Raw genomic sequence first — 27872 nt, forward strand, 5'->3', positions numbered from 1 at the left:
ACACTGCCTCCCCCATGCTTAACAGATAACATTAAGCACTCTTTCAGCTTCCTTTCATGACTCCTGCATCTGACTAAAGTTGAAGGCCAGCATCACGCATTCGCCTATAATGACCCTGGTGTCTTATGGGTACTGTTCAATAAACCTGCCAGCTGACTTTAGTTCTTTTATGTCTTTGTGAAGAGACACACGAAGAACAAGCTTTTTAATAACGCTGGACAAGACCCTCGATATCTGTCGTCTGTAGGTCCTCTGTGTCTGTGGATAACTCTTGTTTTATCTTTTGGAAGGCTGGGTGGATGTGCAGCCAGAGTCCTTGTTGTCTTGTTGAAGGCAGTAGTGATCAATAACGGATTTCCAGTCTGATACATCTTCACATTGACGGTAATCCTTTCCGTGTAAGCTACAGAAGATAAGTTTTAAAAAAATACTCCTTTGCTCAGGGACAGATTTTTATTTAGCATTTACAGGGCTGGTCACACTTTGTAACTTCATTTTATTTGCTGCTCCAATCAGGTCAAATTCCCCTAGTACACAGACCATGATCCATCACAACTTATGTGGAAAACTAAAGGAGCCATTTCCATCATGTTTGCTGTGGATATCGATGTTTCTAATGCTAAAATTGTACCTAACAAAGCTCAATCTATAAAACATTTTCAATACACACCACAGTCATACTCATACTCACTTCTTCTGGAGGCGAATGTAGGCTGTAGAGAGGTTGTTCCATGCTTCTGCATTCTGAAAAGAGGAAGGGAGAAAAAAAGGATGAACACAGTTTGGATGAGGTGTAGTACAATAACATAACATATGGAAGGATAAGAAGAGAAGAGAAGAAGAATCCACACAGGTATGCCCAGAGACTATCAAACGGTGCAGGAAGAAAGAGTATTGGTGTTGCAGATTGTGCTGCGTAGTGTGTGTTTCCATGTGTGTGTGTGTGTGTTCTGGACTGTGAACGAAGGAACAGGAGTGTTTGATGGGATTGTTATTTTCTCCATGCATGAACTTGTACTGTCCATCTTGTGATGTAGTTACTGAAATGTTGTTGTGTGTAGGTACTTACATCTGGCTCTAGTCCCACACACCTCTTAAAAGCCCTGGCAGCTCCCTCATAGCCCTCCAGGGCAAGGTAGGCACAACCCAGGGAAAACCACACACCGAGCTACACACACACACACACACACACACACACACACACACACACACACACACACACACACACACACACACACACACACACACACACACACACACACACACACACACACACACACACACACACACACTTCCATGTATTAGATCTATGCAGAGATACTTCAAGAAAACATTCAAAAGCAGCTTGTTAGCAAAAATAAACAGATTATTTACATCCTAATAAGACTGCTGTCTGTCACGGTTCAGTTCCTACCCACAGTTCAGTACAAATTTGGTACAAAAAGTGGATGCATAAGGATACATCTATTTTCATTTATTTTGAACTAACAGTAGTGAAAGTGCCAAAGACAGACACAATTCAAACACTGTACGAACAGGGTATGGGAGGAAGACACCGTCACCACATTAAAGAGTAAACTTCAAACTTTCATAAAGATTATAGATAGGGAGTGAGGAGTTGCAGCGTTTGCCTAGACCGGCGGAGGAGGGTGTATATCCACAGACACGCCCCACACGCTTCTCATCATATTCGTCAGATTCATCTACCAACCCTTATGGAGCTGGCTCAGGTCTGCCTAGCACCAGCTCCTAGTTATGCTGTACTAGTTTTAGACTGCTGGGGGACTTACTTTGACACACTGGCTCCTCTCTCCTCTCTCTTTCCCTCTGTGTGGATCCATGTCCCAGTAATGCTTGTTATTAACCTAGCTCTGGGGAGCATAGTCCCCATAACTACTATTTCTAGTCATAGTTCCATTATCTTTATTGTGACTATTATTGCCACTGTTCCTCACACCCCCAACTGGCATCGTCAGACTCCACCTACCAAGAGCCTGGGTCTGTCCCAGGTTTCTCCTTAAAAGGAGTTTTTCCTCACCACTGTTGCACTCAATGCTTGCTCTTGGGGGAATTACTGGAAATGTTGGGTCTGGGTCTTTGTAAATCATAGAGTGTGGTCTAGACCTGCTCTATCTGTAAATTATAGTGTGGTCTAGACCTGCTCTATCTGTAAATTATAGTGTGGTCTAGACCTGCTCTATCTGTAAATTATCGAGTGTGGTCTAGACATGTTCTATCTGTAAATTATAGAGTGTGGTCTAGACATGTTCTATCTGTAAAGTGTCTTGAGATAACTCTTGATATGATCTTATACCATAAATAAATTGAATTGAACACTGAACAAACACTTTCCCAGAAGGCAACAGGCCACAATAGGCTTTAAAACTGGAAAGCAGATCTTATGCTATGAAATTTAAAATAACAAAATAAACTGACTAATTAAAAATTAAACATGTGCATAGGAGTATTTCAATTACTTCCACTAATTGAAAAGTTGCAGCCTGAGTCATCCATCCATGTGTGTGATCATAAACATGTGAGTAGACTGGTATAATAACATATAGATATGTATTTGGGTGTCTTAACTTTGTATTGACGTTTGTTTGTTCTAAGATTTTCAGTTACATTAGCATATGTCTTATTGTGCTCACATGTATAACCCACGTTATGCTGTAAATGATTATTATTGGAGGCTGTTTGATTTAACATGATCTGATGAGATTTGGCCTGTGCTCGAGTTTCCACCAGCGTTTCAGAAGCAGCTGTCTGTTCTGCTCCAGTAAACATACCAGCCCTGTCTGTTCTGACGGAGTCTCGGCGCGCTGCACAGAGCACACTGAGCCGGCCAATAGACCGGAGGCGAGAGCGCCACGACATGCCGCGGAGCACGGCCAAGTGCATTCCCCTGCACTGGTCACCAGGCCATTTCTCTTCCCTGTTCTATTCTGATCCCACGTAGAGCTGTGTGTCAGGCTGAACCCAACGCTACACTACAGGGCAGCACACCGAACAACATGTCTGGAATATCAGGTTTATAATAATATAGTAATCATTTTATGACGTTTTCTTAGCGTTACAAGAATCTTAGTTTTGCGAGTACATTTTTCAGTAAAACGTCTTGTACCTGCATGCCGTTGATTTGCAGTGAGTGCTCAAAGCAGTCCACACACTGCTGGAACTCTTTGTTGCGGAGGTGCAGCAGGGCTTTGGAGCGCATGGCTCTGGCACTGCGGCGGCCCGACAGCTCCCACGCACGGTCGTAGTACTGATGCTCCCTCAGGATGTCTCCCAGCAAGCAGTACAGACTGGGCAGCTCCTTCTTCTCCAACTCCCGGCGAACTATCTCCTCAGCCTGGGCAAATAGACGGGACAGAGAGGGACGCTCAGAGTGGAGGACAGGATGGATAAGGAAGGAGACAGCCATTGGAATGGGAATCAACAAGTAAGGGATGAAGAGAAATATGATAGGAACTGAGAGGTACTGCTCGTCATGCAGTACTAGCAGAATAAAGTTACACAGGTAACAAGTCTGGAATGCCAAGATGAGGTGTAAAAACAACAATGGATTTGGGAAAAACCAATGAGCCCTCTGGGGTGGACACAGCTCAGCAGGACTAGAATAAAGATGGCGTGTATCAGATAAACAGCATCACATTGGCAGCCCTACTTGATAAAACCTTGTGATGCTATTTATCTAAATACCGGTACCTGGAATTTAGTTCCGGTACCCAACGGTACCTTCTTCGGTACTTTCCCTCAGTAAAAATGAAAAATTAATTTAAGTTGTAAAAATAATTCCAAATCTATTTATCATTTTTACTTAGAACATTTTTTTTTTAAGAAGATTTTACTCTCAAACACACAAATTCAACCTCCCAACAACCTGTTGAATCAAATAATTATTAATTTGTCACACTGCATTGGAACTTTTATCCTTGTATTTGTATCTTATATCTTAATCCCCCCCACCCCCGTCCTTATCTAGGCTATTCAACTTGTTGTACCAGATACAGCATTCTGCAATCAAGACAATACACAAAGCTTCTAGCCCTGTTCACTGATAATTAAGATAAATAACCATACACTGTCACGTTCTTGCTGGCATAGGTGACGATAGAAAAGTGATAGTAACAAATATCTCCATTAGGGCCATAACTGTGTGTTTGACCGTTAAAAAGTGGAAAAAAACTTCTACTGTGATGGAGGCCTGAAGGAGTCACTGCACAGCTGAAACATGTCAGCAACATCCAGCGGACCTCAGCTGTGTGTGTGTCTGTGTGTGCGTGCGTACCTTGCCGTGTTGGCCCAGCCTCTCATAGCAGATAACTACATCCTCCCAGAGCTCCAGCTTCTCATATAGGAGCAGGGCTGAGCTGGTGCAGCCGAGGTCCGTCAGCAGGCTGGCCAGCTGTTTCTGGAGACGGGGAGAGAACGAGTCTCAGAGGACACCACCATGCTAGCTGCTTCAAATGTTGTCAGCACGCTCACATGCAAACAGTACAAATTCTGACATGGGGGTGTTGACCATCTCAGTGTAGTGTGTTAGCATGCCAACATTTGATAAGCAGCACTATACAAACACTATAGCGGAAAACCAAAGATACTACCCTTTGTCCTGAATGTCTGAACCTCATCTATTTGTAATCCATCAAATACAGAAACAGCAATTTTATTCATATAGCACTTCTTTTTTTTTTTTTTCACGTAAACCCAAACAGAAATTCAGAATACAGAAAGCATCAACACAACAAGAAAAAATTTTAAAAAAAGTGCGGCTCTACAGATTCACACCCACACATACTGTACATACTGCAATCAATCAAATGCCTGAGAGAATATTAAGGCTTTGAGTCTGCTTTTGAATGTGGACCCAGTTGTGATGGAGCTCAGGTCATCAGGCAGCTCTTTCCAGAGAGCAGGACCCACAGTAACTAAAGCCCTGAACCTCTGTACATGGGCCACACGCTCTCCCAGGTGAGTTATCCCCGCCCGGTCCGTAGTTAGAAATTATATATGGATCCAGATTTTCAGGCGACTCAGGCGTTTAGAAACCTGGAAAGTCTATACAACATTTCATGACAATTCATTCAATATTTGTTGAGATATCACAGTGTGGACCAAAGCTGTGGACTGACCAACATCACTAGTGGCTTAACATAATGACTATATGAAAGAATGACTACAGTACTGTAAAATGATTGGTTGCCTAGTCAGCAGTGATGTAACATATTTTTCACTGTGTGTTGTGGTATTACAGACCTGAATTGTGCTAAGCTACAGTATGTAAAATGCTTCACTCCAAAGGCATTTAAAAGACACAGAGAGAGAGAGAGAGAAGAGAGAGGAGAGGGAGGAGGAGAGAGAGGGAGGAGAGAGAGCGAGAGAGAGAATGAGAGATTGATGGGATGAGGAGAGGAGAGAGAGAGAGAAAACACCCCCCAACCATAAATAGACCTTCAGTGCTTTGGCACATGCAGGCCATGGTTCTCCAGTGTAAAAAACGGATCACAGCACCTGCTGCAATCATCCGCCTCCTCTTTCCTCCCGCTTTCCTGTCCTCAGGCGCCAATAGGGACTCTTCAATTCCAGCATTATTGCTGTCATTAGTTATTACTGGCCGATGTCTTCTCCCCACCTGATATCTCTCCCTCTCTCCAACACTCCCGCTCCTTCAATCTCTTGGACAAGTCTACATATTTCTATTACAGCTTATACTACATACTCTATTTTATTGTGCCCCCTACCCTGTGCTGTGTGAGAATGTCTCATGTTGGTCTTCAAAGATCTAATGATGCTTTGTTGTATAGCAAATGTGGCACAAATTGTCATTAGTGCAGTTTGTTACAGCTCTCCTAACCCATTGCCCCTGTTGCCTATTGTAAGGAAGAGAAGAGTGACGTGAGGGAGATAAGATGCTACTTTATCACTAGAGACAGAAGTCTCATCCCTATATCATCAGAGTTTAATGCTAGTGCTAGCAGCCAGTAACAGCGCTAGGGCCACCTAGCTAGCTAACGAACATCTACCCATCTTTTATTGCTATTAGTGTTGATCGTGGGTTGATAGTTGGACCACAGCACACCACTTTGGTCCAAACTGAAATATGAATTAAGACACATGTTTAACTGACATGCTAAAGTTCCCAGAGGATGAACGCCACTGATATTACCTCAAACCCCTATTCTCCATCTGCAGTTTATTCAGTGGAACTGAAGGAGAGCTAGGAGTGGAAGGTAGATACTAGCTAATAAACACAATAGTTCTGTAAAGCACTTGTAGAGACAATAAAATCTGCGAGTCAAGCAGGACCCTCCCGGTGTGGTGTGACGCGTGGCGGCAACGAACAAGCCGGAACGCAGCAAAGACACGCCCAGTAGTCAGACGTCCATGGACCCAGACACTGTGTCCTACTCTTCTGACTTCTCCGTTTGACAGTCCAATACTTTGGTTTATGATCAAATACTTGCTAAAATATTGCCATTCCCAATAGCCTCAGCTGTATGTGATGTTCTGTAGTGCCAATAAGCAAATGTTAGCATGCTAACACGCTAAACTAAGACCAAGCAGATTTTGTTACAGGCAAAAATAATAAAATGCCTTTTTGTGTCACATATACATTTGTTTTAATACATTTCATTGATATTGAATACAAACTTAAAGAAGAACATTTTTTTCATTAAATAAGAGCTAATATGCAAGATAAATATTAGCAAGTACAAATTTGGGACATTCTCCAATTGACGTAGTAAAAATACTGGATTTGGAGTCTTTAGGCAGAAATTTAATTAAAGTCAAATAAAATTGTTTTCCCTGCAACCCAAAATCAAATAAGTCATTTATATTCACAATATAGAGAGCTTTTCTTATATGTATGGGAACTATAAAAAGTTGATCTATTAAAATAATACCACCAAAACATTTTAAAAACACAATAGTTAAACTATATATCATAAAAAAACAATATTTAAGTTGGAGGACTAAATGTCCTGTTTATTTCTCAAAAGCTATTTCTTTTGTGTGTGAGAGTTAAACTGGCAGCACAGGCCAGATAAGCGCCCCCCCCATTATCTCCTGGTTTTGGTAGGAAGGGAGACCGCATGTGAACGTTGGCCTTAGGAGCATGTTAGCATGCTGACAGATACATTGGTTTATTAAAAATGAAAAACGTTTAAAAAAAGGCATTTCTACCTGGACAGCCCATCTGGGGGGGGCTTGGCAGAAATAGAACCCCTTCAGCCTCTCGGTCACGGGACAGTTCTTGTCTTCAAAGTGGTCTACTATCGCCTGGCAGAGGAAAACACAAGATGACTTTTTGCAGCTGGGTGGCTTGTTATGTAACCCACAGACGGAGGCTCATTTTCAAAAATCAGTTTCAGCTTTTCAACAGATTCAAATAAAAGCTGATCCTCTCCCTGTCCCATGTAGAGACATGTGATGTGTCCAATAGTCAGCGGGCATGGGGGGAGCACGGGCCTGCAGTGGCCTCAGGGGCAGGTTAGACACCCAATCAGCACAATCTTTTCTTGTGATGATTGGGAGGTTAAGAATAGTAATTCAGTGTTCATGTTACAAAGTAATCTACCAGGAATGTTAGCTTCTTGTATTTGATTGGCCAGCCCTGTCAGATGACACTCCACTGCGGTCTGGCACTAACTCTCATGACTATCAAAGACAATATCAAAACTAAATGGATATGACATTACATGTTTTGTGACTTGCTGTCAGAGATTGACTCTGCTGGGTAAGTAATATTTATTCTCTTGGGGGGTGGGGGGGGGGTGGTTAGGTGACCCAGGGCTACAGCTGAGACACCATCAGATAAAACAGAAAGTCACTAATCAAGTTTATTTTCACACTTATCATTTTGCTGACAAAATGTTTTCACGTGAAAGAAACAAAGGAACATTCTGTATAACTTTCCATCACTTTAAGCCAAGCCTCAATAAATGTTAAAAATGCAATTAGAAACACTAATGACATCTGATTAGATCATGTGGATGCTCCGACAGTGTTGTGTTGTAATTACTAAGAATTCCTTATGGGGGCGACAGGCACTACACACTATCTCTTGGGATTAACCATTAGCCCAATCCTACATCATGTACGGTGTATTTCATTTCTTCAATAAACCTGAACATAGGGAAGCACTCCAACTACATAAAGTACGCCTGAGAAAACTACATCTATTGCTTACAATTTCCCTCCCAGTACCTAGCTTCATCCTGAAACCGTTGAGTAAAAATCATCATTCCTTCATTTCAGCATGAGCACAGCACTTAGTCCCAGCCCGGGGTTTGAGTCTTAGAAGCTTTTTTTCATTATCTCATAATCCCGTGTGGTTTTCAGAGCTGTGGTGGATCCATGGTTTGGTTTGAGCTTAGGGTTGTTTGGAAAGAGAAAACTGTTTTACAACATATTTTTCTCACTCTACTGATCTGATGAACATTTGTAGATTTTTTTTTACAGATAATTTTCTGACTATGAATCGAAGACCTTCTGAGTGTGCGTTCATACTCGGTGGGTGTATTGCTGAGTACTCAATGAACTTGGCGTTTTGAATTTAGAGCAGTTTACACAGCGTTGATTATTACTACGTATGAATAATACTAAGCACCGGACAATAAACGGTGTGTACACCTGTGTGCAGCTGCAGGGCTTCACACAGCGGGCTACCATTAATACGCATATTTCATCTGAGTATCATCTGAGTATGCCTGCTGGATTTAGCCGACTGACCTGACGCCCCAGCGGTCCTTCACTTCCCTCAACGAGTCAGGAACATCGTCTCTTTGCCAACTCACATTGTAAGTTTGCCAACTAAGTTTTAATACTAATAATGTTTCCACCGTCTACCTTTCTTTTTATTATATATAATTATGAATACACTGAGCAGTGTTCTCATTCCCAACGGCCGCTGAGTCCCCCAGCGTCTCCTACCTCCACACTGGTCTAGCTGACACAGACAGTCTCTGGAGCCTGCTGCGCTGCACTGCTCCATTATGGGAAAAATTCATCATTATGATCATTTTCATCAATATTCAATTCACGATTATTTAACATGACTACTCATTGACTTTTGGAAAGATGTTGCATTTATTGAACTGAAAACACCCTCAACTGTGAAATTTCCTGTTTCTTCCATTCAGAACACAAGACAAATTATTAAATTATTAAAACATATCAGATTATGAATAAACAGCCCTACAGGTAATGCTCCTCTGTCACTCATCATCTTAATCTGGCCTCGTATTAGATAAGCAGCTTGGCCTCATGATGAATATAGAAACCATCCTACCTGGGTCTGCAGCATGGCTCTCTCCACACATCTGGAGCTCCCCTTCTCCAGTTTGGTCCGGAGGCACAGCGCCGAGACTTCTACAGCCCAGAACTTAGGCTGGGACAGAAGACACTGCAGACAGACACGAGAGGGACACCGTGTATGAGAATCCAGTAGACCGCTACAAATCACTCTAAAATAGGACATGTTCAGTATAGAATACATACATTTAGACGAGGGCCGTTTTGTCACTTTGTAGATGATCTGGATCTGGTTTTTATTCGCCTCATAACCGATAAAGTCAATAAATTAAAAAGTGTTCTACTTTGGCTCGGCTACAGCTCTGGGACAGACACCCTCAGCCTCGGTTTCACTCACCCCCGAGTCTGAGCTGTTGTGACCCCCCCGAGAGGTAATGCACTTTGAGCTGCTCAAAGGTAATGTGGGTTTTATTAAAGTGGCTTGACTTGATTACCCAGAATGAGCAGCAATTCAGGAGACGGGGGCCACGACCACCCCTCCTAAAGACACAAAGCCAAAATGATAAAGTATCTATCACATATTGTCTTCTAAAACAGACAGTATGCTTTTTCTGATCACTGGAAAACTGACAAACAAATTCCACAATTTCAAGACTTTTGTTACAAAATAAAAATGCAAATATGCTAAAATATGAGTTATTCCCCTAAGATCTTATTTTTCAAAAAAACGCTTAACCAGTAGCGCATTCCTGTAGGGTACTTTTTAATTAGCATAATTAGAAATATAAACAGCAGCAATAGAGTTCCTATCGATGGTTAATGTTAAAGGTGACCGATTCTATTTTCAGCTTCATACTTGTATCTTGTGATTCTATTAGAACATATTTACACACTTTAATGTTCAAAACACACGTTATCTTTCTGATCCTAACCATAGCTGCTGCACCCGTCTGAGACTCTTTCAGAAGCCTAGTCTGCTCTGATTGGTCAGCGTGTATCTGTGCTCCATCGCTGTCTCTGGGCCGTACATGCAGCGGGGGGGTGACTGGAACGGAGTCACCAGATCACCAATAAAGGCTTCGAAACCCAGAGCCACTTAGGTAATCTTTAAGTATTACTGACCAAATTATTATTAATTATTATTATTATTATTATTATTATTATTATTATTATTATATTGAATGTATCAAGAGGCCAGGAACATGAAGAAGTATTGCATTAACCAAGGAACCGTAGAAATAGAAAGGGTCAGGTAACTCCAGCAGTTATTCCAGGATTTAGTTCAATAGTTTCAGTTCCCACTAGGCCTGCACGATTAATCACCCGGGTCACCATTTCAGTTTTAAAGAACTTTGATTTGGTTTCTGTGTTTTTTTTTAAGGACTTTGATTCTCATTTAAATTTTATGAGCCGACTGCATCCCAAACCTACGACTTCCTTCTGTGAGTTGTAATCAGAGACTGTATGAACTAGGTTTTAAAGGTCTCCCAAGCGCTGCCATGCTCTCCCTTCTCTGTGTTTACAGGCTTGGTGAGGACCAACGAGCTCTCGGTGCCAAATTAATCTGTTTGCTTTGGTTCAAGTTATGGAGTAAATGTCCTCAGGTTTGGTCTATGTCAATGTCTCTCAGAGAAATAACGGTAAATCTTTCTGACCGGGACGTCTGTCTCCTTCAGTCTGATGGTGTCTGTCTGTCTCCTTTCAGTCTGTTGGTGTCTTTCTGTCTGTCTTTCTCATTTAGTCTGTTGGTGTCTGTCTTCTTTAGTCAGTTGGTGTCCGCCTGTCTCCTTTAGTCTGTTGGTGTCTGTCTTCTTTAGTCTGATGTCTGTGTCTTTAGCCTGTTGAGGTCTGTCTTCTTTAGTCTGATGTCTGTCTGTCTTCTTTAGTCTGTTGGTGTCTGTCTTCTTTAGTCTGTTGGTGTCTGTCTGTCTTCTTTAGTCTGATGTCTGTCTGTCTTCTTTAGTCTGTTGGTGTCTGTCTGTCTTCTTTAGTCTGATGTCTGTCTTCTTTAGTCTGTTGGTGTCTGTCTGTCTTGTTTAGTCTGTTGGTGTCTGTCTTGTTTAGTCTGTTGGTGTCTGTCTTCTTTAGTCTGTTGGTGTCTGTCTTCTTTAGTCTGTTGATGTCTGTCTTGTTTAGTCTGTTGATGTCTGTCTTCTTTAAGTGTCTCTCCTGAACACGTCAAACACATTCTACACTCACTGCGGCGTCTTGTGTTGACTGTTTACATATCTAATATACCATATAACATATCTGTGCTCATCATCATAACTATATTGTTTGTACTGGTGTTATTGTTGCATACATTGTGAATACGTAGTTCTAAATTTTTATGATGTTTTTGTATAGTTATTACACAATACTTTTAATTACCTTTTTGAATCCCACGACTAATAACCCATATTACAAAGAGACTAAACTAATAAAATCTGAACTAAAACTAATTATTTAAAAAAAAAAAAAACGTAAACTAGCAAACCCGCTTTAAAAACTAATTAAAACTAAACTGAATTTGAAAACGAGTCAAAACGAAATTAAAATACACTTGAAAAATGCCAAACTATAATAACTTTGGTTTGGTACTGCTGATTTGTTTCATTTTGTCACGGTCAAAATAATTGTGGCAGAGAATCGTGAGGACCATTCTAAGCATACATTTTTTTTGGATTCATATGATATTTGTATATATGTATTTGTATTTACAAATACAGTATGTACATATTTGTAGGCACATATATGTACATATTTATTTATATGTATGTATATGTATGTATGTATGTATGTGCATATATATATGTGTGTATATATCTATATCTATATATGTGTGTGTATATATATATAGATATATATATATATATATCTATATATATATATGTATATCTCCTAATCGTTAGGTAGCACACTGCCTACCCATCTTAAGTTATAAATAAAAGCCATGTTAGATATTATATACATACACAGGGATGCATTTCATTTAGTGACATAAAGTAAGATTCATAAGCCCTTTAGGATTTCAAATTATTGTTTAATTACTAATTGAAAGACAAATTAAGGAAGATATCTGATTATGAAACATAATTGGTTGATTCATTAATTAAATAAATAATTAAATGAAATGGCTATTTTGAAATAGTTGAAATTATCACTTGCAATATTGATATCCTAATATAATCATTCCATTCTTGATAGCTTTTTCAAAGATTATTAAAATATGCATTGAAATGAATTATGTATTACATATGTATTTCTGGCCCACTCCAGCCTCCATAGATCAGATCACAGGTTGACAAACAAGGACCGTGGTATCTAAGAGACATCCCGTTCTAGTTTTTTATTGGTCCCACTGAAAATTGCATTAATTTTCTTTCCTATTTTGCTTTGCCTTTCATAAATGGGTAATTTTATATATTTTCTATTTCATATTCCTCATAATATACTTGCTGCTGCTTTCCCACAGGGATCGTGAAAGGCTCAATTTCCCCCCCCACCAAATTCGTCATTGTAGTATCTCAGCAGCAATTTGTCTAAAAGTGATTGTGATGGAATTGATTCACATTCACTCTAATTAGACTAAAATAACGAGGAGAGTGGCATATTAATCCAAAAAAGGGTGTTTTTATTCATTTTTGTCAGGGATAGCAGCTGTGCTGTAATAGGCTCCATTGTAGTGGGGGAACTGACTCTGTACAGTAGTCAGGAGCTTGTAAGAGGATCAAGACCACCGGCCTCCAAAGCTCCTTTATATTAGGACTTACAGTACTGGAATCCCAAGGGCTCTATTTCACACAGTACCTGTGTGGTGGTGGTGGTGGTGGGGGGGGGGGGTTTACAGGGGGGACAAATAGTCAGATCAAATAGAGCATAGAAGATCTGCTTACAATTATAGGAAATATTGGATATGATAGATTGACACAATGTAATTCTAATTAACAAAACATCCCATTCATTATTAATTAATATTACACACAGTTATCATTAATTATTATAATTATTAAGTGCACACTACCGGTCAAAAGTTTGGGGCTCACTTAGAAATTTCCATTGCACTCCATTATAGACAGACTCCCAGCTGAGATCAGTTGCATTGTTTTTTTAACCAGGGCAGCAGTTTTTAGATTACATTATGTGTTTACATAATTACATAAGGGTTGTCCAATGTTTTCTTAGTTAGTTTTTTTAAATGATATCAGATTAGTAAACGGAATGTGCCTTTGGAACATTGGATGAATGGTTGGTGATAATGGGTAATGTAGATATTACATTAAAGATCAGCCCCCCCACTCAGATCAGCTGGTATTCTGTCTATAATGGGGTGAAATGGAAATTTATAAGTGAACCCAAACTTTTGACCGGTAGTGTATATCTGAATACAATAAACGTTTTCTATAGACTCCGTGTGCTACTTTTTAAAAACAATAATTCCAGTGCTGCTTCCATGGTATCAGAATTTTGAATGGTTGTCATGGAAACATTAAATGGACGAGGGCTGGGTAGCCAAGCGACTGATCCAAAGGCTGTTGTCATTGGGTCATTGGTCAAATTATAACACTTTTAATGCTAAGTTAGCGTTGTTGGAGATGTTTGTGTTACGACTAGGACTGTCCCTAACAATTATTTTTGTCATTGATTAATCAAACGATTATTTTTGTTTCAATTAGTTGATTAATAACAATTAACTTTCATATTGTTGCAAAGATTTTTGAACCGAACTTTGGATAATCAGTATTTTAGCTAAAGTACTTTCCATAAAGTCTAACTTAACGTTTAAAAGTTAAAAAGGGAGGAAATAATTCAATCAATTCAATCTACAGAATATTTCAGTCTAAGTGCTGCAAGAATGTATCTACACACACACACACACACACACACACACACATATCCTCACAGTCCTGTTTTACAAATGGGTCACTAACATGACAGAACTCTTCAAGACTGAAGCATACTTGAAAAACCTGAGTTTGGAGAATTTAATATTTTTAAGTATGCTTGTTTTGTATAATGGCAGAGAGTGCTGCCTTCCATTTTTTTTGTGAAAGTGACTCTATATACAAACTTAATAAATGATGTGGTGTTGCAGTTTGGTCAGGGCTCAGTAATGGGCGGGGGGCCAGCCTCCCTCTAACGGCTTGGAAAGGCCCACTCACTGCTGCTGCTCGGCTGGCCGGTGCACCGGTTTAGGTCCGCTTCAAGTTCATTTACCATCAAACATTGGGGGGAAACGATTTATCATTTTGACAAACAATTTAACAGTTTTGGGTTTTTTGTTTTCCAGGAGGCCAACTGCTGTTTCCCCTCCATTTTTAAACTGGTGCAGCTAAGATTTTCCTCCCAGAAAAACAACCTTTTTCTGGACCATGACCAGCCGGCCCACCCCTCTGCTATGCAGCGAGGCTGGGATGGGGATCCGAGAGAGGGGGGAGTGGTTCGGCCACCTCAACTCCCATTAAAGACAAGCGAGCAGGGCGACCTCCAGACCCTCGATTAAGCCCCGCTCCGCGCTCTCGCTGAATGAACAGGACAGGGAAAAAAGTTGAGGTGTAAAAAAGAAATATCCCAAAGGCTCGGCGGGTAACTCTCGGTCACAACTCTTTTCTCTGAACCGAGACCTTTACTTAGTCACCTCAATTATACTGTACCACCCTGCTCTAATCTGGGCCTGCCTTCACTCGCACAACATGTCAGAATGCATTTCCATACTAATGCTGCGGGCGTCATCACATCACAGGGGAGGGGTGTGTGTGTGTGTGTGTGTGTGTGTGGGTGTGGGTGTGGGGGTGTGGGGGTGTGGGTGTGTGTGTGTGTGTGTGTTGGCCGAGGCATCCTGCTGAGTAGTTTAGCGGGGCGTCTGGAAGCAACCCAGACACGGCAGTGCAGCGTTGTTGCTTCTTGTCTGAATTTCCGATCCAAGTAACTAATGTCCTTGTTCCCTGTGTTTTGTCTTCCCCCCCACCCCCCCCAACAGCACAACCCAATCCGCCGAAAATTCACGAAGGATGGTGGGCGTACAAGGAGGTGGTGCAGGGCAGCTTTGTTCCAGGTAAGCCTCTGAAACAAGTCTGCGGCACTTTGATGCATGGCACCTTCTCCCAGAATACAGATCCTTCCCTGGGTACCCTTTAACCACACGGTGTGCTTGATCCTGAAGTCGGAGCTTGTTACATATTTAAGATAACATCGGGCCACCTTGCCACTGGCAATAGTTTTATTTTCCCGTTCCAACAAGAGCTCTCCGCCCTTCCCCACACAGGTGACGCTTTTCCACTAGTTGATTGACGGCAGCTCACCGTACCTTCCACCTTTTCCCATCTTGCTGTGTATCTGCGTGTCAGGCCAATTATTTTTTGCGAGATTGTGTTTTTCTGCCGAGCCGGGGTGCTTTTGATAAAGCCTGCGGGTGGCTGTGTGGATGAGTGTGCCTACGCCAGTCCCGGGCTATATAAGGACCCAATGTGTGCGTACGGACAGAACAATTTAGCAAAACTCAAACGGAGGACATTAACTTTGAGGTCAAAGGTGAGGAAGAGACTTTCTTCTGATGAGATGTAAAGGTCAGAGTTGAGTTTTGTGGATTCAATAGTTCAGAATGAGACAAAGCAATACATTCATGAACCTATTTGCACCTTAAGACTCCCATCCAGTAGCAACATGCTAGTAGGACGGGATGCAGGCTTCTTTTATGGCCAGGGTCTCTCATGCATTGAAGAGTTATGGCAGAGTTATTTGGTTTTAGTCAGCCCCAAAGGAAAGCCGAAATGACAAGAATTTAAAGAAAAAATAGCAATTCCAATCCTTTCGGAATGTGTTTCAATAGGAATCCACCAAGCAGAACCTAGACTTAAATGGGAGCGCTAAAGTTTTTCCTTCCAGAGTCTGGCTGTGTCAGACTTTCCCCGGGGAATTTTACGGTACTGGTTTTGTTTTGTTGATTGGGGTTTCATTTACTTAAGCATACTAGGCATTTTTGTTTATAATATTGTCAGAAATGACAGACAAATGCATAGATTGCTGTCAGAATCAGGACATTCCTGACAAATTCCTGGCCCATTCTGAGCCAGGAAAACCCCTGATGACCATAGATCATGAAAGACATGCATATGCTGTCTTGGTAATCACTCAAATCCAACACACCATTGAGATGAATACAGCCCCAGTGTGTGTGGAGCCAGGAGAGCCATGGCTCTGATATTCATCCACAGCCTTGTGAATCTTGACAAATAAAATCAGGACTTTTAGGTCAGAGGTGACATATCGTGGTACAGGCTGAGTTAAGTAATGTGGTATTGTGGTGTGTACACAGCCAATAAAAGGCATCTAACACTAAGGCTTCCCCAGCGTGTCCAGGCATTCAGAAATAAGTTCCTGTTACTCCTTTCCTCGGGCACCAAGCGCTCCGCACAGCTGGGCAATATATCCATATCAATATCGAGATATGAGACTAGATATCGGCTTAGATTTTGGATATCGTAGTATTGTAATATGGCATAAGTGTTGTCTTTTCCTGGTTTTAAAGGCTGCATTACAGTAAAGTGATGTCATTTTCTGATCTTACCAGACTGTTGTAGCTGTTCTATTATTTGCCTTTACCTACACTATATCTACATTTCTGATGGTTATTTATCAAAAATCTCATTGTGTAAATATTTTTCTGAAAGCACCAACAGTCAACACTACAATATCGTTGCAGTATTGATATCGAGGTGTTTGGTCAAAAATATGGTCTCCATATCGCCCAGCCCTCCCGCTGTCTCCACGCCGCACACGCTTTCCTAACCGCCGTGCAACATCTGGAGCAGTGAACCAGTATTCACGGTCCTCCTGTGGCCGTGCAGGGCTTCACCACCTCCACCTCGCCGTGTTCTGCAGCCCGGCAGGATTTGATTTAAAAGAGAGCGGAAGGTTTTTTCACTGTCAATGAAGCCCAATTTACACAGTGAGGAATACTATTCTTAATGTGCTCTACTTGGACAGTGACAGTTTCCTCATCTACACTTCATCTTTTTCATCTATTTCATATCAGTGCTGTTGGATCAGCGACAGTTCTAAGGGTTCTTAACTAAAGTATTTTGGCAGCCAAAATGATATTGTAGAAATTGAAATGTAAATAATACTAAGGGGGAAAAGCAATAATACGACTGTGGTATCGTAGTGCAGTGGTGGAATGTAAGTCGGTACATTTACTCCAGTACTGTACTTTAGTACAAATGCGGGGGTACATGTACTTTACTTGAGTCTTTTCTTTTCAAGCCACTTTCTACTTCATTTTAATTTGTTTTGGGGCTTTTATGTTGACAAGACAGCTGTACAAATGAAAGGGGAGAGAGAGGGGGAATGACATGCAGCAAAAGGCCGCTCATTTCTCTTCCCTGTAACGTCTCTCGGCGGGGGTCAAAACCTGCATCTTAAGACGGTGCACCCCAAGGTTAGCAAAGCAGACGTGGTCCCACCTCGGGCCTGCAGCGCTGCGCCAGAGTTTTCTGAGTTCTTTCAATTATCTCTAAATTTGGTTAAAGGTCAGATTCAACTGTTAAGTTCTGCACCTGTTCTCCCTTTGCTGTGACCTCCTCGCCATCACTTTCACTCACTTTAACTTTTTTCTTCTTTTGTGCATACATGTCTGGCTGAGTCATGTCTTCCAGCACTGAGCCTGTCGCTTGGCTGTAATTAATGGAAGCGTGCAGGACACGTGTGATTCATTACATTTATGCAGCCATTAGTCTCTGTGTGGTGCATGCTTTTACACATCGGCTGAACTTTAATTATCGTTGTAGGGCAACTTTCAACTTGAGTGCCTGTTGTGTTGTAAAAGTCTATTTAAACCAATTATAATGTCAAAGCACCCAAAATAAGGCCGAAAAGCAGATAATAATAAGCTTTGTAACTCTGGAGATATTGAATGTGACAACACTACCAATGCTTTATTGTTTTTATTTGATCTATTACTATTATTGCTATTATTGTTGCCTCATTCACGAACAGATTTGTTCTTAAACCCAATTTACAAAGTTTTCAAAAAGATTCTGGCATTCACCAATGTTTTCTTATTTGGGATTTGTTCTTAGGTAAGAACAGAATCTACTCCCACTCGACAACACTCTTGCGCACAATTGAGAGCTGACATGTTTGCACGAAATAAGTAGTTATACCGTTTTCGTCTGTTCTGATTTAAAGTGTAATATGTGGTGTCAGAGCTATAGCCGAGCCAAGACTCAAGGGACACCTGGCTACAGGAGACATTAACTCAGACTCAGGGGACACCTGGCTACAGGAGACATTAACTCAGACTCAGGGGACACCTGGCTACAGGAGACATTAACTCAGACTCAGGAGTACATAGTTGGTCCGGTTTGAGGTCTGATCACGGTCTCACCAAAAGCAAACTGCTACAGAGCTGGATTGAAAGTGCACCGAGACCACCTCATCCAGCAGGTCTCGATGCCCCAGAGATACCCCTCCTGCTCAAAGCAACCGCACCAGTGGGGCAAACCAACTCTAGGGCCTTTCAACCAAACTAAATGAGGCCGAATGATCATTTCTCTTGATGTCTGAATGTGGCTCCAAAACACTGCCATGAATGCCATTGTGGTGAGCCAACAGAACTTCTGTCTTGGGTTCCTCTGTGTGGTCATACTCCTGCAGCTAGTCTGCTTATGGGGCACCACTGCAGAGCTTTCAGCAGGGCGGGTTTGCCCATGTTACATGTTAGGTCCCGCCTGGGACGAGAGGAAGAGCTACAGACAGCGCTCAGAGAGGACACGAGGATGCTTTTATGGAGCTAATGGTAACAGCTTTCAAAAACACAAACACACACACACAAACACACACACACACACACACACACACACACACACACACACACACACACACACACACACACACACAGTGTACATGTGGAAATAGTCTGGATGAGTGATTCTGTTAGTCATTGTTACATATCCAATAATTAGGCTCATTTCAGGCAAATTACCTTACTCCTACATAATTCAAAGTAATTAGAAGTTAGGACTGTTTTGATGAAGCATTAGAAATACATGCTGCTCAGTTGAAGGGCGATGACAAATAAATCCGGTGTTGTCATAAACCTTGACTTACAGTATATCTTTGGGGAGGTGGGGGCGGTGGTGTGCAATCACAGAAGGCTTGTTATCCAGTGGACAGGCCGACAGTTTTCTTATTAGAATTCCTTATGGGGGCAGCTGAAACTACGCTCTATAGCTTTAAGTAACAAGAATAGCCTTTGCTAGCTACTAATGGATGCTAACGTTACCTAGAAAGGAAACGAGAACCAAAGTAGCAGCATGTGAGCAGGCCTGCCAGTAGAAAACATATATAACCTGCAAGCGCCCCGTTATGTGCAGGCAGTGTAGGAGAGCTTATTCTATTATTTACTAAACTATTTAAATTGGAATGTGACTATAACTTGTATATTGTTTATGTTTTATTAAAGCAATAGCTCACGCCGTGAAATATTGTGATCATATTGCAGCCAAGGGCTGTTGTTGGGACGCAAAGCAACAACAAAGTGTGAACTATTGTCTAAATGTGTAAATGTTGCCTGCAGTGGAATGGACTCCATCCTTCATGTCCCATTGACTGCCTCCCATAAGTCATGGGCCGCATTGATTTAGCAAGATGTTTTTAGGCTTCTAACATCACGTCAATCCATTCCTTCATTTCTGTCACAGTACAGCTTAGATATGGCACAGCGTTGCAGGTTAGATATATTTTCTAGTTGCAGGCCTGCTACATTGGTTCTTGTTTCCTTTTTGGATTTCTGACAGCATGACTTAAAGGAACACACCAACTTATTGGGACTTTAGCTTATTCACCGTTACCCCCAGAGTTAGATAAGGCCATACATACCCTTCTCATCTCCATGCTGCTGTGACTCTGATGGTCTGACGCCCCCAGCATTAGCTTAGCCTAGCAAAGACCCTGCAGGTAACTGGTTCCAACTAGCTACTGCTCCCAATAAGTGACAAAATAACACCAACATGTCAAGGTCACATGACACACAGCCATATACTAAATGGGAACTATATTCTCAGAAAAAAAGCTCTCTACTCTGTTTATCTGCTCACAAATGGATGGCCTCCACCGTGTTGAACGAGCAATTTATGACAGGTTTATCCAGTTAAGAGAATTTGGCGATGCCTACTTGACACACTTGGAACAGTAGCCTGGTGCACTCACTGAAAGAATCTGGACACTGGGGCTGTCATGGCAGCCACTCCTCTACTTTAAATGATAAAACCTGTTGGCACAACTATGCATGCTCCAGTTAGGATTAGTGTCCTGCTTTCAGCTTTTTATGATTATTTTTTGGACTGTTTCGGCCTTTATTTTGACATGACAGCTGAAGACATGAAAGGGGGGAGAGAGGGGGAACAACATGCAGCAAAGAGCCCCAGGTCGGCGTCGAACCCAGGGCCTCTGCATCGAGAAGTAAACCTCTATATTTGGGCGCCGGCTCTACCGACGGAGCTATCTGGGCGCCCGGAGGACAGCTTTTGATCTTGAATGTGAGAGCATCCGATCTAATCTCCAGACCTTATCATACATCTCCACATCTGATGCTCCCATTTTCCAAGGCCCTCAACAGCCGTGTCATAGCATTATGTCATAGCTTCTCATCTCCACGTTCTGATTTAATCCCGTGTTCTCCCCTCCTCGTGCTCTTGTTTGATAGCCACTTTTGTTTGGCAGCAATCAAACAAGTGGCGGCCGTTTCTCCAGCAGGCGTGTGAGCCGATTAACCATATTTTGTACTTTTATTTTTTTACATCCCACTGAGACAAGAACCAAGCACCAACACTAGAATTTTCGCCACCAGATGTAAAGTCCAAAAACGCAGTGTTGTGAAAAATCCCCTTAATTGTTTCATCTTCACTGAATACTCCAGCTAAGCTCTCCTCTGAATCAATAGAGGAGGCTAATTGGCAGGTACTTTTGTATATGTCTGGCAGTTAGCGAGCTCTTCTTCAAGTGACAATTGCTGATCGAAAACCAATTAAAGGCACAGATGCCAGCGGCAGGGCCACGCACCATTTGCCACCAGCAGTTTTATAGGAAGAAAATGGATATTCAATAGGACATTGCCAGCTTGTCTTCAGTGTATAAAGCCAGCCCCTACACTGGAGCTGGAAATAAGGCCTAAGCTACTGTGGCTATGTTGTATAGGTAGTATAGGTTGTATAACCTTTTAGGCACCGACCAAATTGCCTCTAAAGTAGAGATCTTCAACAGGGGGTGCAGGACCTCCTAGGGGTCCTCAGAGTCACTGCAGGGAGGCCTGCAATTTATTTTCAAAAAGTAAAATGAATCTAACATACTCAAAGCATGTATAAATCCCCACTGATGATAGGCTAACTGGCCTATAGGTGAGGTAGTCACTAAGACCATCCCCCATTCCAGTTCATCCTGAGGATTCACTGTGCCACACGTATGGAAAAATGAAGGAAATATAACAAAAATAGTAAGTTATAACGGTAATATGTACACTATAAACGCTTCTTGTATTTACAGGTGGGGAGAATTTATACACAGGTTAATATAGATAGAAATATGAAAAAAGGCTTATTGTTCAGGTCAATATTTACATGTGGGGAGAAAATATAGGCATTAAAAAAGTACTGTATGTATAAAGGCTTTAGACCTCCCTACTTGTTATTGCAGGCCCAGTTTAATATGCAACTTAATTTGATTCAATATATGTAGTAGGGGGTCTCTTATTCATCATGTCAGTTAAGGGATGATTGGCTTAAAAAAAGTTGAAGTAGATAGTATATGAAAAAAGTGAGAAATGCCTCGTCATTCAATACCTAAGAAGTAAATGTCATCAGTCATTGAGCCAATCAGCATGCTTCTACCGATGTATGTGTGTAATTTGTATAGTAGGTAAAGTATCGCTCATGAACAGGTATGAAAGTCACGGTATTGGAATCGGTTCCCCTATCTAAAATTGTTGAACAGGACCCAGCCCTAGCTGTGGTGTGGGGGCAGGTCTGATGAGAAGAGGCCCCCCAGTGGATGGATCTGTGGCAGGAGATGGTTCGTGACAGCCAGCCCAGTTGCTGTTTGATGGGTCTCGAGGATTTAACTAAACAGATTTGGCCCCAGTGGAGATGACAGTGGCGGGAGAAATTTCTCCTACCTATCACGGTGAAATATTACCTCCTGGACTGATGTGCTGCTGCAATATGTTTCCACTTTGGTAGACATAACAGTCTTTTTCCATTTTAGGTGCGAGGTGTCCACAAATGGAAACAAATAACACTATGGATCAGTTTGGCTTGGTGCATCTTAAAAATGTGAAAAACCTTTGTTATATCCAGTAAAACACTTACACAACCTCTCTGAACTCCGCACTGAAATGTACCTCCTTTTTTGAAACCCACAAATACATATGCAGTTGTGTTGTGTGTTCCAAACAAAAACGGAAACATGCAATGATGGGGAGTCTGTAGCATCAAAGGGTGTGGCAGGTCCAGACCAAGGTGCGCCTGGGCAGGCCGTTGTTAATATTTTGTGAACAGTACAAATTGGACAATGCAATAAAGCTAAGAAGAACTAGGCTTAGCAAGCGTGCCTTGGCATAGAGAAAGTAAAAAGGCTCTATCTCTATCTAACCTGAATTCATCACTTATTTGATACACCACCTTGCGAGCATGTCAAGTGAATGTCAAATCGTGCATAGAACAAGATGTTTAAACTGAGCCAGTCACTGGTGGCTGTGCCCACATTATGAAAAAAATCACTTTTTCTGGAATGAGGAGTGTTATTTTGTGTCTCTGGCGCTTCTACAACACAACAACGTCATGGAAAACAGTCTCAAACATACCCACACAAATAGGACATTTACACATATATTAACATTAAAAAGACTAAGTTCATTTAAAAATGATGACATACGAGTTACAAATTAGACTCAGTCACAAATCTATGCATTCATTTGTATTTCAAAAGTCAAAAATTATAGATTTGCAAATACTAATTACTTGTTCATTTGTGCATTGTTTTACAAGTTGCAAATACGTATGTGACTGTTTTAGCACCGTAGTACATACACACAGGCCCACATGCATGCAAGCGTACACACACACACACCCACACCCACACCCACACCCCCCTCCCTTGTTATGTGATGACATGGATGCATACATACACACGCACATGCAAGCACACTCACACTCACGCACACACACACAAACACGCTTGCATACATGTGCGCTCGCACACACAGTGGGAAATTATTGCCATGATGTAAGCAGAGAGGAGAACACTGTTAAGGCTGTATTCACATTTTTGGAAACCTTCTGTCATTTCTAATGTGATATCTGGAAAATCCTACACAAACACACTCCAGCTGGCTGAGCAAGACACACACACACACACACACACACACACACACACATTTACACCTGCATAAAGATACACACGGTGACAGCTGTGGGCATTAAGTGGCAGTGTGACTGATGGAGTTCAGACAGGATGGCCCTGTATTTACCCTCCTCTGACTGACAGCAGAGAAAGAGAGAAGAAAAGGAAAGAAAACAAGTAAAAAGAGGGAGAGGAAACAGGACAGGAGACAAAGTAGGGGAGGAAGATAAACAGATGAATGGAAGAGGGAAAGAGAGGAGTGGATACAAAATGAGAGGAACTGATATAGGGATGTGAGAAACAAAATGGCAAAAGAAGCCAAATAATGGAAGTGCAGGGAAGAAAAAAGGTAAAGACATAAGAGCAGGTGGTTTCATAGGGCGGCACAATTTGAACAAGACAGAAGAAGAAACTTCAGAGAAGAAAAAAAGAGACGAGGGGAGGGAAGATGAAAGAAGGGAGATGAGAGGATGGGGGAGATGGTACATGGACGGGGGGGGTTGAAGAGAGAAGTCAGGTCCGACTTAGCCCAAGTGAGGAGATGAAAGCAGAGGCAGCCAAGTGGAGGTTGGGAGAAAGCGAGCGGGGGGATAAATTGCATAGAAGGTTGGGCGGACGGGTCGGGGGGGTCTTGAAGAGCCACCCAAAGAAAAAAAAGTTATGAATTGAAAAATATTCTTCCCGGTTGACAATAGCCCTGTGATGATGGACGCAGACACTTTTCCTCGCCTCTTCCAGTCCTTCAGTTGCACACAGGTTGGTGTCAATCTGTCAATCACCCAGTCCCTGAACGCACCACCAGCCTCCCAACACACAGACAAGAGGAGACGCTGCATTCACAATAGGGCTGCACAATACATCATTTTATTTAAAATCAACATCACAATATTAACTGGCGCAATACAAGAAAGGATGCAACATAATGTGAGATACACAGAAAACTGCACTTCAAAATGTAACTGTAATTTTTAACTGGCACCTTTTATATTCAATTCAATGTTCACTGACTCTTGAGTCTTTTTGATTGGCAGAAAAACCACCATCTACAGTGAGTTGCTCAAAAACCTTTTAGTAAACTCTGGGTACACAAGCAATGTTTTTAATTCTGAGTCCATGTGCCGAGTCCATGTGTAGAGACCCTGGTGATGCCGAGTCCATGTGTAGAGACCCTGGTGATGCCGGAGTCCATGTGTAGAGACCCTGGTGATGCCGAGTCCATGTGTAGAGACCCTGGTGATGCCGAGTCCATGTGTAGAGACCCTGGTGATGCCGAGTCCAGTGTGAGACCCTGGTGATGCCGAGCCCTGTGTAGAGACCCTGGTGATGCCAAGTCCATGGTGTAAGACCCTGTGATGCCGGGGTCCATGTTTAGAGACCCTGGTGATGCTGAGTCCATGTGTGGAGACCCTGGTGATGCTGAGGTCATGTGTAGAGACCCTGGTGATCTGGTGGTCCATGTGTAGAGACCCTGGTGATGCTGGGTCCATGTGTAGAGACCCTGGTGATGTGAGTCCATGTGTAGAGACCCTGGTGATGCTGGGTCCATGTGTAGAGACCCTGGTGATGGTGAGTCCATGTGTAGAGACCCTGGTGATGCTGGGTCCATGTGTAGAGTCCCTGGTGGTACTTGGACCAAAGTCTCATGTTGTGTCGAGCCTACTTAGTGATTTAAAAATAGTGATTTTGATGCGTTCATAGTAGCGCCCCTAACTCTGCCAACCAAAAGGCCGTTTGACTGAAAAACGATAATACAGTAAATCTTAAAAGTGGTGCTGCTATTCTAAATATGCTTTTAAACCAAAGTTTGACTTGGGTACATTCACAAAATGACCCTAGATTGCATTTTGGCGAGAGTTACGCTTTAAGTAAGGTTGCAATTTATTATGGCTTTTACTACGATGCATACTGTACACACTTGTCACACTCACTGTGACACACACAAGACCCACTGAGTCACCATTGAGTAACCATAGAGACTTTAGTTGTAAGTCTAACGGCGTACATGAAAACAATCTCATCTGTTCCAAACATCCCTGTGTGGTTACAGCGCCCGCCCTCATTCATCACACAAGTGTGCATTTGATCCGCCTGACAAATCGTCTCCTTCCAAATGAGTCAGCATTGTGTGTTTAACTCCACAGACATGAAGTGACGACCTGTTTTATGTCCCACCACGGACATCTTTGCCAAACAGCATTTCCTTTCTTATTGATAGTGACACTGTGTACTGAGGGGATTACATATTGTGATATAAGTCAAATAATCTGTCGTGGTCTGAGCCCGGTGCAGGACAAAGCGGATTAGAGGGAAACACCAGATTACATCTGGGTCTCCTCGTCGGCCCGGCCCGTTTGTTTAAGGTAATATGCTCTCCGTCTGCAGCTGTGTTGTGTGTTTAGCTTCTCCGAGTGGCATTTAGGAGAATGAGCGCAGCTGTGTACCTACAGTACAGTAAATCGCTGATGCTTGTACTCCAGTCTTCTGTTGATTTACATCGCCTCTGTACATCGTGTTGAATTCCTTACATACACGCCCAGAGGGGAACAAACTGCACGCAGCACTGAGGACAGATTGCTTACAGATGCCACAAGGCGCTTTATGATTCACCTCCGCTCCTTCATATTTCGTTGGTTAGTAATGTGAAGCACAAACGAAACTTCTTTTTGTCTTCGAGGATCTGCAGAGGACTATCAGCGAATGCCAACGCCGAGCATTACATCACGGCGCTTGTTTCTGTGATGCCTGCCTCGCTCGGAGAGATGTAAAGATTAAGAGGCGTCCTCGGGCTCTCTGCGCGCTCTGTTTTGCTTATGGAGGCAGGATAACAGCTTGCATAGTAAAGTACAAGGCGAGTGGCGGAGGGAGGGGCCGTCTGAAGACATTATGCAGAGTGCACCGGCAGACACTGATGCCTTTAAATGCAGACAGATCAATGGTGGGCAGACACGCCACAAACCCCTATAGCTGCAGCGTTGTCTCAGTAAATAGTTTCAGGTTCTGCGCTGTATTGTCATCCAAGCATGTTAAAAACATGGAGCAACAAAAATAAATAACTCTATCTCCCAAAATGCTTACCAACTTCTACTGCTGCAACACTGGGAGCCTTTTGACCAGCTGATTCTCAGTGTGGTACGGCAACTGCACGTCAGCTGACCAGAAAGCCCCGCAGCGGGGGGTACAGACAGTCCAGCACATCACCCCCCGGCCATCGGAGACATCTACCACAAACACTGCCTGCACAGAGGCCTCAGCATCAATATCAGCATCAGCACATTATGGCACAAATCTTTTAATTTATTTCTCAGCTCCCACTACGTGAGCACCTTCTCTCTGTAACTTAGAGCTGGAACAGCCAATATTAGCCCCGATCATCTGTAACGTAAAGAGCCTTTCAGCTGATTCTCTAAAGGCCCGCCACAGCATCTGAACATCTGCACTGGTGGGAGCTCCACTGGTGATCTGTTGACCTTGTGGGCTGGTACCTGAGTCCACACATCAAAAAATCTCTTAAACATTTCCCATGCTCACTTCTGGGGCCAACTAGGTGGTCAATAAGTCAATTAATCACACGATAAAAAAAAGAGATTGGTCATTTTTCTGGCCGAGATAGTTTCTATTTGCATGCTTGTTTGTTTTCCTTCTCTCTCTGCTAAAGACACTGAATGACCACTCTCGGTTCCTTAGGGTGATGAGGAGAGAGTCCTCTAGTCAGTCACATATGTCTTTGTGTGGGGGGGCGGGACTCCTGGCAGAGAGAGAGAGAAATACAAGGCGCCGTCAAACAAAAAGGAAGTATATGAGCAATATCCCTGAGCTATGTTACTTGGCGTCCTGTTTCCTCCCTTTCATTCCAAAGCACACAACTGACAACCTGCCGGTGGGGGCGGTGGGGGCGGTGGAGGTGGAAGTGGTCGAGGAGGTGGAGGCGGGTTCGGACATGAATGCCATGGGCTGCGGTGGACTTGTCAGTCTCGCTAGCGCTCTCAGGAAAGTGGCTGCATGAGTCCGATGCACAGAACATTAACCGGTACAAGCCTACAGCTGTCGGCTGTCAGCGTGTCAGAGGCTCCCGGACGCTGAACGGAGACTCCGTTACGGTTAATGATCCGTTATCTCATTTCATTGTTCTTTCTTTTGAAAGGCTGGCTGCCAAAAATCGCCACTCACTAGCTAATGAATTAGCCTGAGGTAAACGCAAGCTATCAGTAAACAGAAGTTGTGTGTGTGTGTGTGTGTGTGTG

At 42.5% G+C, this 27872-nt stretch overlaps 2 protein-coding genes across 2 annotated transcripts in view; one reads left to right on the forward strand and one right to left on the reverse strand.

The window, feature by feature from the left end:
• The window catches only part of LOC116705502 (tetratricopeptide repeat protein 27), a 35316-nt gene extending 25832 nt beyond the window's left edge, over positions 1 to 9484 (reverse strand). Inside the window, exons 1-6 of the mRNA XM_032541704.1 lie at positions 9296 to 9484; positions 7189 to 7284; positions 4292 to 4414; positions 3125 to 3352; positions 1070 to 1168; positions 692 to 744 (exon numbers count right to left, since the gene is read on the reverse strand). Coding sequence (XP_032397595.1) covers positions 692 to 744; positions 1070 to 1168; positions 3125 to 3352; positions 4292 to 4414; positions 7189 to 7284; positions 9296 to 9484 — 788 coding nt within the window. The remainder of the gene's footprint in view (positions 1 to 691; positions 745 to 1069; positions 1169 to 3124; positions 3353 to 4291; positions 4415 to 7188; positions 7285 to 9295) is intronic.
• Positions 9485 to 9692: 208 nt separating this feature from the next.
• Positions 9693 to 27872, forward strand: part of LOC116705503 (carbonic anhydrase-related protein 10) — a 205151-nt gene continuing 186971 nt past the window's right edge. Inside the window, exons 1-2 of the mRNA XM_032541706.1 lie at positions 9693 to 9714; positions 15164 to 15292. Coding sequence (XP_032397597.1) covers positions 9693 to 9714; positions 15164 to 15292 — 151 coding nt within the window. The remainder of the gene's footprint in view (positions 9715 to 15163; positions 15293 to 27872) is intronic.

This window comes from Etheostoma spectabile, chromosome 17 (assembly GCF_008692095.1).
Source record: "Etheostoma spectabile isolate EspeVRDwgs_2016 chromosome 17, UIUC_Espe_1.0, whole genome shotgun sequence".
NCBI lineage: Eukaryota > Metazoa > Chordata > Actinopteri > Perciformes > Percidae > Etheostoma > Etheostoma spectabile.